This window comes from Furipterus horrens, unplaced genomic scaffold (genome assembly GCF_987537825.1).
Source record: "Furipterus horrens unplaced genomic scaffold, mFurHor1.1.pri manual_scaffold_3, whole genome shotgun sequence".
Classification (NCBI taxonomy): domain Eukaryota; kingdom Metazoa; phylum Chordata; class Mammalia; order Chiroptera; family Furipteridae; genus Furipterus; species Furipterus horrens.
In genome coordinates, this window is record NW_028327173.1 from 209,475,046 (window position 1) to 209,487,564 (window position 12,519).

The 12,519-nt window shown below is 63.2% G+C and overlaps 1 protein-coding gene across 2 annotated transcripts in view; it reads right to left on the reverse strand.

Moving 5' to 3' along the window:
- The window catches only part of BEGAIN (brain enriched guanylate kinase associated), a 40,138-nt gene extending 28,120 nt beyond the window's left edge, over nucleotides 1-12,018 (reverse strand). For both annotated transcript variants that reach the window (XM_090271404.1, XM_090271403.1), the window contains exon 1: nucleotides 11,963-12,018. In XM_090271404.1, coding sequence (XP_090127530.1) covers nucleotides 11,963-12,004 — 42 coding nt within the window. In that variant the 5' untranslated portion in view covers nucleotides 12,005-12,018. The remainder of the gene's footprint in view (nucleotides 1-11,962) is intronic.
- Between the last annotated feature and the right edge of the window lie 501 nt (nucleotides 12,019-12,519).

The following is a 12,519-nucleotide window of genomic DNA, read 5'->3' on the forward strand; positions in this document are numbered from 1 at the left end:
TGGAGACACGAAGGGAGAGGGGCCTGCCCAGCCCGTGGAACCAGGACACAGCCCAGCCAGGGCCCTGCGGCCTCGGCTCCCGGAGCCGCTGCTCCTGGTCTGTCTCTCTCTCTGCCTTGTTCTGAGTATTTGACAGGGGGCTGCAGCTGAGGGAGCCCAGAGCGGGAGCCCAAGATGGGAGGGGGTCCTGGGGTGGGGGAGCGCTGATGCTTCTTGGGAAGAGCACTCGCGGCTGGGCACCAGCACCCCTATCAGCATCCACTGCTGGGCCCCCATGGTCCCCGTGGCCCTGCGCTGCCTGGAAGCCCCAAGAGGCATGTTGAAGGAGCCTGGAGACAGAATCCTCTGGAGGCCTGGGCATCGTGGGGCTCCCCTGGGGCCCAGCCACCCTGAGTGAGGTGTGCAGAGCCCAGACACGCAGAGGCGGGGGTGCCGGGTTGCTGGGCCCTGGGGAGGCGGTCGGGGACACAACACTGATTGGGTTCCTGCCAGACACCTTCCCTGGGACAAGACAAAGGGGAAACCAAGGCCCTTCACCTTCCTTGTCACTGCCTGGGAATCAGAGGCCTGCAGCGGGAGGGCGGCTTGCCAAGGCCAGACAGCAGGGGGCGGACCCTGGATCTGAGACCTCCCGGGGCTGCACTGAGGCTCGGGCGGTTAGAATACTAGCAAATCCCCAGCAAGTATCAGCTATTCCTCGCACCCAGGGCTTTATTTTTATTATTTTTTAATTTAATTTAATTTTTAGATAGAGGGGAATGGAGGGAGAAAGAAAGGGAGAGAAACATGATGTGAGAGACAGACAGCAATTGGTTGGCTCTCGCACACCCCCAACCAAGGACCTGGCCTGAAACCCAGGCCTGTGCCCTGACTGGGAATCAAACCGGCGACCTTTCAGTCCTCGGGCCGGCGCTCAGTCCATTGAGCCACAGCAGCCAGGGCAGGATTTTATTTTTAAAAGAACCTGCCCCACAGGGAAGCCATGCTGGGAGGGGTCTGGCTGAGCTCTCCACCAGCCTGGCCCTGCAGCCCCCACCCCTTAGTTAGTCCTGAGCTGGGAGAAGCTGGGATAGGCTATGGGGGCAGAGGCCACATCACTGACAGCCTGTGAGGAACGCCCCCCAGCCCCAGGGGACGCCAATGTTTAAGGGGACAGGGGTCAGTGCCGAGGCTGGGGTCCCAGCACACGGGGTCCGTCACCCTGATGCTTGCTGAGCCCTACCCCCAGGACAGCTGAGGTCTCCCTGAGGTGCTGAGAGAGAGACCTGCATTCCAGGCTGAGACCGCACTCCTAGCCCAGACTCCCGCACGACCTGGGGCCGGTGGCAGCACCCCAGACTCTGTTTCTAACCCCAAATGGGGGCAGCTCTGAAGGATGTGGGCCCCCTCCCTGCCTGACAGGACCGTGACATCTGGCCCACGTAGAGGTGTCTGAGGCTCCACATTTCAACGAGGTGACATGCCATCCTGTGGTGACCCTCCGAGGGCTCTGCCAGTGGGCGGTGACATTATTGGCATCACGCACACCGAGTCCTGCCTGCCCCAAAGCCAGAATGTCACCGTAGAGCTTCACCCTGTCGGCACTCTGGTCCCTCCCTTGGCAGATATTAGAAAAGGGGTGTGATGCAGGAACTCCACAGGGGCCAGCCGGGGCTCGGGGGGAAATGGCACATGGAGTGGGGACAGAGAGGGGCCACAGCAGAGCTCTGGCTGGCTGCTTGCTGGGGACGCTCGGGGCGGAGACTCACCCGGCTTGGAGGCTGCCAGTGGGGGGCAGCCCGGCCCCCGCGCCTGCCGCTGCCCAGGGGCGGCCCTCTGGTCTCCGCTGCTGGGCTGGGCCCCAGTCTGCCTGCAGGCTTGGCTGCCGCCTCTGAGGACAGCTGGGGGCTCAGGGCGGTCTTCTCGGGGGCTCCAGCTCCTGGGAGGGGCTCCTGGGCGCTGCCCGGGCCTCCTCGCTCACCAGGGCAGGGCCCCGGGCTGTGGCCTCTGGGCCCCCGGAAGGCCTTCAGGGTCCTGGGGTCCAGCACCCTCATGGCGACCTCATCCAGGAACCTAGAAAAAGGCAGCCGGGCCTCCCGTCGTCGGCTCAGGCGGGCGAGGGGACCGGTGGCCAGCTCGCAGCCCGTGCCTGGGGGCTCCGGGGCAGGTGACGCCCCCGTCTCCGCTTGGCCAGGCCCTGCTGCCTGGCGGGGGCGAGCTGTCTGGCTGTCGGGGCTCCCGCCTGGGCTGGGGCTCGGTGTGTGGCTTCGAGGGTCCGCTCCACATGCTCCCTTCCAGGGGGCTTCGGCCCTGGACTCCATGAGGGGGCCATGGCTGTCCTGCCTGGGGATGCCGGGATCAGGGCCGTGGGCCTGGGAGCTGGCCCCAGAGAGCATCTTCCTCAGCCAAGCCTCTCCTGGGGCCTCGTGGACCCCAGTCCTCTCATCCTACACGGCTGGCATCCTCCCGCCCTCTCAGGGTGCCAGGGCCCCCCGCCCCACTGGGCAGAGTGGCTGCCAAATGCCCGCCTGCCCATTGATCCAGAGAACACGTGACAGGGGGCCTCCTGTCCGATTCTCACTAAATGGGAGCAGCTTCGGGGCTTAGAAAGTGCTAGAGAGGTCAAGGTCGTGTCCCGGGCTCTGCCTCTGCCTGGGGAGGCAGTCTGCACCGACTGAGCACCTGCTTTGTGCAGGGAGGCGCCCCGTTCCCAACATCTCCTGTCTCCTCTGCCGGGTGGGGCCCAGGGACAGGGAACGGCAGGCAGCACTCAGTGCCTGTGACAAGGTAAAGCCAGGGCCTGAAGGGGGGACAGTAGAACCACATCGGTCTGGCCAACGAGGAGGGCGTGGTGGAGGGTGCTGATTGCCCCTCTTCTCCCTTTCTTCCTGAGCAAAGAACCCTCATTTTATTCTGGGAGGCGAGTCACCGAGCTAAAAAAACTGCATCTCCCAGGCTCCTTTGCAGCCAGGGGTGGCCAATAAGACAGAAACAGGATTTGTGGGGCAGGACTTCTGGGAGAGCCTGTAACGGGGACCAGACAGCTCGCCCGGACCCTCTTGCCGCCGCTCCCCACCTCCCGCTTCTTATCTAGAACACGGAAGTGATGGCTGGAGCTGTGAGGGCCGCGGGGCGCCGCGAGGGCCACTGGCAGCAGAAGCGTGTGTGAGAAGCAGCCCTGTACCCCCGTCCTGCCCCGGCACCCCTTTAACCGCAGACAGCTAACCCCTGTCTTATCTGGGCCACGGTCACGTCAGTCTCTGTTACTAGCTGCCCTGTGCAATTCCTCAGGGATGCCCCGGGGCCAAGGTGAGGAACAGCGGTTGGTGGTGCTATGAGGCCACTGGTACGTGGGTACCCAGGGCGTAGTTATACGGGGGGCTGGGGGGGGTCATGAACCCAGAGAAGGGTCAGAGCCAGGCCCGGGCCCTGAGTCTCGGGAGGCAGGGGTCCAGGCAGGCCTCCCTCCTGGGATCCGGCTGCAGGAGCCACAGGAAGGCTCGCTGGGGGGCAGCTGGGCCCTGGGCCAGCCGCTGGTGGCCAGCGACCACCCCCAGAGCCGGTCTGCGCTGCTGCTGGGAGCACAGCCTGGGCTTTGCTTGTCACCGCTCATGGCTGTGTCCCCGCCTTTGCCCACCTGGCAGCACTGAGACACCTCAGCTCAAGTGCTAGGGACCCCTTCTCTGCTGGGCTCAGCTGCACAGCTCTCCGGATGTCCCACCGCACCCCCGAACAGCTCCACGAGCTCAGGCGCCTGAGACAGGACCCGGAGCCTCCGGGACCCCTCCCTCTCCCTCTGCCCAGACCCCCCCCCCTAAAGACCAGGCCCAGGCAATTGGGCCACTCTCAGACCTCCCCATTTCCCTCCATCCCTACTGTCACCTTGCTGGTCCCAGGTGCCACCATGTCTCACCTGGACACCTGCCATCACTCCTCCCTGGGGCCCCTGACCCTATGCTGGTTCAGCTCGGTTCATCTCACGGACCCACCAGAGTGAGCTTTTAAAATCACAGACCAGGTGAGCAGACGACGTCACACTCTCCTATGCCCTGCGAGGCTCTGATGGGCCAGTCTTCTGTCTCTGCTACTGTGCACCCATCCCCGGGACTTCCTCATGTTCCCGGCCGGTGCTGAGCTGTGTGTGGTCACAGGGCCTTTGCGCTCGCTGTTCCCGCTGCCAGCAGCACGCTGACGCCCTCTCCTCTTGCTGTCCTTCTCATCACCTAGCTCTCAGGGCTGCAGACCAGCAGCCTGACCCTTCCCATCCCCCAGGTTAGTCCGGGGACCCCTGCAACACCCCTGGTCTCATACTGCAGCCCCCACCTGTAATTGATATGCTTGTGATCATTTGTTCACTATCTGTGTCCACTCTATCCTAGCTCTCCACACAGGGCCGGGCACACAGTAGGTGCTCAGGAAGCACTTCTCGAATGAATGTGTAAGTCAACATATCACAGGTCCAGGCTGGCAGGCCACGGCTGCCCCAGCCAGGTGTGGTCACCTTTGGGCTGGGCATGGGGAAGAGAACATGGGAGGCATCCCAGGCTCTTGCGAAGGCCACAGTGTCCCTCCCACCCCTGCTGTCCCCTGAGGGCCACCCCTTTGCACCTGGACAACCGCCCCCGCCCCCGCAGCAGCCATCCAGTCCCTGCTCTATCGCCATGGGAACAGGACTTGGAGACAGGCAGATCCGAGGTCAAATCCCCCTCCAGCACCCCAGCAGGACCCTGGGCAGGTCACACCCTCTCCTCACTGTCACACACAGGCACAGTAATTCTCAGCCACGGGCAGCGCTGGGAACCGGGCGAGAGGGCCTGTGCTGGGCGCCTGGCACCCAGTGGGGCCTGAGGGAGCCTCTGCACAGGGCTCTGATTTGTCCGTTCCCCGGCCTTCCCTGCGCCTCTCCCAGAGTTGCCGGCTGCATCAGAGAAGTTCCCGTTGTCATAACAACCCGCTGGCTCTCCGCCGCCTGGGCCGGAGGCCCTGGAGGATGCTGCTGGCGGCCGCGCTCGCAGTCCGGGCCTGCTCTCCTGCTGCAGCTGGGCCGCCGCGCTCAGCCTGGCAGCCCTGCCTCTGGCTCACCCACCTCAGCCCCTTCCTGAGCCCTACTGTGCGCCCTGGTCCGTGCCGGCCCCCGAGTCCTCGCCCAGCCCTGCGAGGCAGCGCAGCTGTGAACTCCGTTTGGTGCTAAATCAGAGCAGAGTCTCAGGGAGGCGACGTGACTTTCCCGAGGTCACATGGCTCGGATGCAGCAGGCTTGGGATGGGAACCGCAAAGGTCACACACATACGCCCTGTTTCCTCCCCTCAGACCCTCTGCCACCCCCACCCCGGCCCCGCCCCCCCCCACGGGAGGGGCGCTGCTGCACGGCCTCCTGTGACGGGGCGGGGCCGACCTGGCCGAAGGCCGCTGGGGCCACTGTAGGGTGGTCCTCGGGGCACCTGCTAAGAACTCTGAGCCCCACCCCCTTCCGTTCCCCTAAATTTAATCCCTGAGCCAGGCATTGCCACGGGCTCTCAGAGGAGGAGGTAGGCTGAGGGCTCCCAGCAAAGGGCCCAGGCCCGCCCCCTGCCAAGTGCTGTAGGGCCACCAATCGCGTGCGGCCACCTTCCGCGAGCCTCCCTCGTGGCCGTGCAGACAGTTCTGTCAGCGGCCCCTTCCCAGACGAGGGCCCAGACGGCCCGGAGGCCCTCACACCTGCCCTTGCTTCCGGATGCTTTCCATGCTGGCTGAGAGCCCTCGGGGGCAGCCACAGCTCCTAGCTGTCCCAAGTCCCCAGCACCCACGCATATGCCACTTGCGGTCCAGACCTTCAGACCAGGAAGTCCCTGCAAGGTTCCCTGCTGATCGCCCGCCTTTACAAGAGGCCGCATGGCGGCTGTATCGTCCCCTGAGTGTGTCTTCCGGCAACACACAGAAGGAGAGGCCTAATGCGGCCCCCTCCCCCCCTGCTAGACTCTCACAGACCCCAGCATCTAGGGACTCGAGATGCCCCCCTCCCCCGGCCACCATCCCTCCGTTAGCAGGTACCCACTCCCGCCTCACTGTCCACGCCGGCACCTGCCCCCCGCAGCCGCGTGCTCACCATCTACCCGTCCACCCACCAGCCACCCGTGTCCCCATCCCTGCTCCTCCTGTCCAGCACCCACACTTCTGCCTGTCCGTCCACAGATGCGTCCACCCCTCCACACGTGTCCGAGCCTGTCTCCACACACCCCCGAGCCAATGGGACCTGTCCGCCATGGCGCAGCTGTGCAGGAGACGGGGCAGCCTCGGGCCCCCGGGGCCGCTCCCCCGTCTGCAAAGGTTCTGGGAGGCGCCCCAGCCCCTCTGACTCGTGTCTGGTCAGGCTGACCGTGAGGGTCTCCTTCAACCCTCAGCACAGCAGGGGCTGACCTGAGGCACCCATTTCATTGGGTGGGGGAGGGTGGCTTGCCCCTCTGCCTCAACGGGTTGTTCTGAGGAGGTGGGGATGCGGGACCCTCAGTGACGTGTCCTGGGCAGATGACACCCAGGTGCTAGAGGAGAAAATGTCATCGACAGTGACTATCCTCCCTCTCTCACTTTGACTAGAGAAGGAGTGGATGTCCCCAAGAACTTAAGAGACACAAGTCACAGACCCCAGTGGCCAGGCAGACATGCGTGTGAGGTCACCTGGGGTGTCTGTAGGGGCCCGCAGGGGGCTCGCCCCTGGAACTGCTCATCAGCCACGGGGCCTCAGCCGTTTGTCACCATGGGGAAATGTGAGCCTGGTGTGACCAGGTTTTTTCCATTTTTACTTTTTATTTTAATTTTTTAAAAGATTTTATTTATTTATATTTAGAGAGCAGGCAAGGGAGGGAGAAAGAGAGGGAGTGAATCATCAACATGTGGTTGCCTCTGGTGTGTCCCCAACTGGGGACCTGGCCTGCAACCCAGGCCTGTGCCCTGATTGGGGATCGAACTGGTGACCCTTTGGTTTGCAGGCCGGCGCTCAGTCCACTGAGCCACACCAGCCAGGGCTCAGGTTTTTAAAAAATTTTTTCCTAAAAACCCAGGTTTTTCTATGAAATCCTACCCATTCATTCATTCACTCTTCCTGCATCCTGCCATCCAGGCTTCCATTCGCACACCCATCACCTTACTGACGTTAACCAGGTCCCCGTCCGCCCATCCCGGCCCCATGCGCTGGCCACACCCGTTTAGGTGCCATCAGGCTCTCAGGCCTGTATCCGTCCATTTCAGACCCTCCCGTCCACTCCTCTACCCACCCTGCCTGTGCGCCAGAAACCCACCCTCCCAACCGTCCGCTCCCCCAGCACCGTCGCCGGCATCAGGCTCTGCTCATCCAGCCCCGTCTCCTCGTCCGTTCCTCCGCCTGTCCTCCCTCCCCACCCCGTCCACCAGGCTCTCCTCCGCGCATCTATTCCTCCGGCGAGCTCTCCGTCCGTCTGTCCGCCTGCCATCCAGCACCACCCCCTCGGGCCACCACACTGCTTCGCGCCCTGTGCGCCCCCCAGTCCCTGCACATACTCCCTGCAGCCAGTGTGACTGGAATGGCCCGTGGCCGGCCCCACCCCTGACGGGAGTCAGGGCCTGCTCAGTGACCAGAGGACTGCAGTCCCCTGGCCTGGCTCAGAGCCGGGTCTGGCTGGCACCCCCCAGGAAGCCCACACGACTGCTGCGTCGGCCTCCAGACTCAGGACCCACTGGGGCTGGGGCCACTGTGGGGGCTCCTTCCCGGCTGGAGGGCAGGGAAAGGCGGAAGTACCTCCCACCTTGGTCAAGGTCCATGTCTCCTGACACACCGTGAGCTCTTGAAGGGCGAGGCCTGCATGGCCCGGTGAACAGTGCTGCGGGGCGCGCGTGGGGAGCACACACCGGTGCGTGCGGAATGCAGTCACTCACTCGCTCACTCACCCCGGCTCCGGGCAGCTTCTGCCACCACAGCTCACCACCCGTGCCTGCTCTTGGGCCACAGAAGTCACTCCTCAGACACTGAGCCCAGAGAGGGGAGGGGCCTTGCTCACAGTCATGCAGGGAGTCGGCAGAGGAGGAACTCAAATCCAAGCTTCTGGACTCCCATCCAGGCCTCTCCACTAAGCCAGAGACCCGATCTGGGGCGGGAGGAGTCTGGGGGCAATTCTAGGCCAACACAATGAGCTTCGGGGTTACTCCTGCCTCTGACCCTGGGTGTCTTCACCTGATTTGAGGGGAGAAGCCACCTCTGCCTGTCCCAAGGCCATGCCCTTGACCTCCATACTCCAGCAGACTGAGCCTCTTCAGATCCCTGTACTTTTCCCCTCACTCCCAGGCCTTGACCGGTGCTGTGCCTCAGACACTCCTCTACCCTCACCTGTTCAGCTTCTACTCAGCTCTTGGGCCTAATGAGCCTCCTGGGATTTGGGAAATTATATGTCAACTGTCTCCAAACAAGCCATGGGTTCATGGGCACCCTCACTTCCTCCCATCCACCCACCGCTCATCCACCCACCATCTATCTATCCACCCACCATCCATTTATCCATCCATCCACCCATCCATCCATCCGCCATCCACTCATCCATCCACCCAGCCATCCATCCACCCACCCATCCACCCATCCATCCATCCATCCACCCACCCATCCATCCATCCATCCATCCATGTATCCATCCATGTATCCATCCATCATCCATCCATCCATCCATCCATCCATCCGCCATCCATCCACCCATCCACCCATCCACCCATTCATCCATCCACCCACCATCCATCCATCCGCCATCCATCCACCCATCCATCTATCTACCCATCCATCCATCCATCCATCCATCCATCATCCACCCATCCATCCATCCATCCGCCATCCACCCATCCGCCATCCACCCATCCATCCACCCACCCATCCATCCATCCGCCATCCACCCACCCACCCATCCATCCACCCACCCATCCATCCATCCGCCATCCACCCATCCATCCATCCATCTATCCATCCATCCATCCATGTATCCATCCATGTATCCATCCATCATCCATCCATCCATCCTCCATCCATCCATCCATCCACCCATCCACCCATCCATCCATCCACCATCCACTCACCTATCCATCCACCCACCATCCATCCATCCGCCATCCACCCACCATCCATCCATCCGCCATCCATCCACCCATCCACCCATCCATCATCCATCCATCCATCCATCCTCCATCCATCCATCCATCCACCCATTCATCCATCCGCCATCCACCCACCCATCCATCCATCCGCCATCCACCCACCCACCCATCCATCCACCCACCCATCCATCCATCCGCCATCCACCCATCCATCCATCCATCTATCCATCCATCCATCCATGTATCCATCCATGTATCCATCCATCATCCATCCATCCATCCTCCATCCATCCATCCATCCACCCATCCACCCATCCATCCATCCACCATCCACTCACCTATCCATCCACCCACCATCCATCCATCCGCCATCCACCCACCATCCATCCATCCGCCATCCATCCACCCATCCACCCATCCATCATCCATCCATCCATCCATCCTCCATCCACCCATCCACCCACCCATCCATCCATCCGCCATCCACCCACCCACCCATCCATCCACCCACCCATCCATCCATCCGCCATCCACCCATCCATCTATCCATCCATCCATCCATGTATCCATCCATGTATCCATCCATCATCCATCCATCCATCCTCCATCCATCCATCCATCCACCCATCCACCCATCCATCCATCCACCATCCACCCACCTATCCATCCACCCACCATCCATCCATCCGCCATCCACCCACCATCCATCCATCCACCATCCATCCACCCATCCACCCATCCATCCATCCATCATCCACCCATCCATCCATCCATCATCCATCCATCCATCCATCCACCCATTCATCCATCCGCCATCCACCCATCCATCCATCCATGTATCCATCCATCATCCATCCATCCATCCGCCATCCATCCACCCATCCACCCATCCATCCATCCATCATCCATCCATCCATCCATGTATCCATCCATCATCCATCCACCCATCCATGTATCCATCCACCTACCATCCATCCATCAGCCATCCACCCATCCATGTATCCATCCACCCATCCATCCATCCGCCATCCACCCATCCATCCATCCGCCATCCACTCATCCATCCACCCATCCACCCACCCATCCATCCGCCCACCATCGATCCACCCATTCATTCTGTACGGCATTCACTCAAGGGCCTACAGGAGTAGGAGGACTACTTCCAAGTGGTGCCGTGGAGGCGATATGTGAGCATGCTTATACTAGACCTGGCACATAGTAGGCGCTCAATAAATGGCAGCTATTGTGGGCCAGGCCCTATGGCCAAGAGTCTTTGAGAGAGGATGGGATCATATTCCAGACTGCCCTGACTCACACTTGCTCCCTGTCCTGGACCCATCCCACTCCCCATCCGAGTCCCTGGAGCGCCCCTCCCACATGGCTGAGGCTCCAGGCAGCCCTCGAGTTTTCTACTCAAGAGTCTCATGCGTGAACAGCTCCAGGTTCTGACACTAAGAGGAACACAGAGCGCAAGGATCTATAAATATGAGACAACAGTTCAGGGAGGGTCTTTCCCACAGCTCTGTGATCCTCGCCCGGCGCCGGCGTGCTGAGCAGCGGGAAGAAGCCACATCTGCCATCCTGCTCACTTTTCTGTGCCACCCTGATTATAGTGAGAGTCAGGAAAATTAAGGGTTTTCGGGGACTCTGCCAGGGCCTGCGCCGCAGCCCCCCTCTGCTTATCGCGGATGCCAGGCAGAGCCACCTCCATAGGCTACCTGCCCCAGCAGCAGTGCCACACACGGGCTGGTGCCGGCCACACACCACTGTTCACAAGGGCCTTTCTCCCATGGTCCTCGCTGGCCCCAGAAGTGGAGAGGGCCTCTGCTGTGGTTGGTGAGTGGAGAGACTGGGATCCAGAGGAGGGAAAGGACCTGTCCATGGCCCCCAGGGATCTAGGTGTTGGCACCCAGGAAGGAGCCACTCTCATGGAGACCCTGCCTGCCCCATGGCCCCAGGCCTTGGGCCCTGGTCTGCAGGTGGGCCCACCTCGGTCACCCAGGACTCCACATGTGCAGGGACTTGCTTCTCACTGAGCCACTCACTCTAGGGTGTCTACTCTGCTCCTATCCTGCCGGCTCAGGAGACTCCAGGATGTCCCCCACGCTGCTCCTGCCCCAAAGGAACCATAGCGGTGATGGGGTCGGGGCCAGATGAGGGAGGAAATACCTTTACACCAGGCAGGAAGCGGAAATGCGAGGGCAGACATGCCCACTCCACGTGCTGGGGCTCAGGGAGGGTGAGTGCACCAGCGGGGCGGCCCTGGGCCTCAGTTTCCTCTCTGGTAACTGAGATGAGCAGTGCCTGCCTCGCAGGTACTCAACGAGGAGGGTGTCTGGGGTCCGCGCTCCGGTGAGCCACCAACGCTCAATGAACCAGCCCTTGGTCCAGCCCCCTTCGAAGAAGCTCAACCTTTCCCGGCCCGCAGTCCCGGCTGGTGGCCTCACCCGGCAGGAGGAGGCCTGCCTGCCCCTGGCTCCTGTGCCCGACAGCGGCGAGTCCCAGATCCTCGGGCCTCAGCCTGGCCCTCGGTCCCACCCTCCCTCCCGCCGCAGGGATGCGCGTGGTGGGGTTACGGACCCCACTAACGGGACCCGGGCTCCCGGACCGGCCGCTCGGGGGTCAGGACAGCGCTGTTGCCGAATCCCGGCCCCGCCCCTAGAGTGCCCGGCTTCCCCGGGTGCCCGGCCCGCTCCTCCGGGCCAGGGAAGCGTGCCTGGCAGGGCCCTGGCGCGCCAACACCGGAGGGGGCGCCGCGGGGAGGGGCGGAGAGGCTGGACCGTCGCCCTGGGCCTGGCCGCCTCGGTCGCTGTGCAGAGACCGCCCCGCGGCGTGGGTAGCCCCGCCCCGCCAACGCGCGGGTGTCGCCGCCGCGCCCTCCCGGCTCGCAGGTACTCACCGCCCGGCGGAGCCGGCCCGGTCGCCGGCCACCCGTCCACATGGCCCCGGGGCCGCCGCTCGCCGCCGTAGCCCCCGGCCCGCGCCCTCTCCGCCAAGGCCGAGCGCGCCTGCAGCCGGCGCGGCCGGGGCTCCCCCACCCCGCCTGGCTTCCCGCAGGGAGCGCCCGCCCCCCGCCCCCAGCCCGGCTTCCCGCCAGCCCCGGCCCCGCGCAGCCGCGGCTGCTTCCGCGGCTCCCCCCGCAGCGTCCAACCGGGGCACACTCGGGGGGCGCGGGGCGCCACGTGCGCGCGGGAGCCGGGGAGGAATGGCGGCTGGGCAGGGAATGAATGAACTGTGCGCGCGCGAATGGCGGAGCGTGAATGAATGAGTGCGCGCGTGCCTGCGGGAGGAACGAATGAATGAGGCATGAATGCTCGAGGGGAACGCGGGTGCAGGCGTGAATGGGTCCGAACGCCGGAGGCCCTCAGTACCGACCTCTCCCGCCCGTCCTCCCAGCACTTATTGGGCACCTGCTGTATACCAGCCCTGCTCTAGGCCCTCGGGATAGGGCAGCGA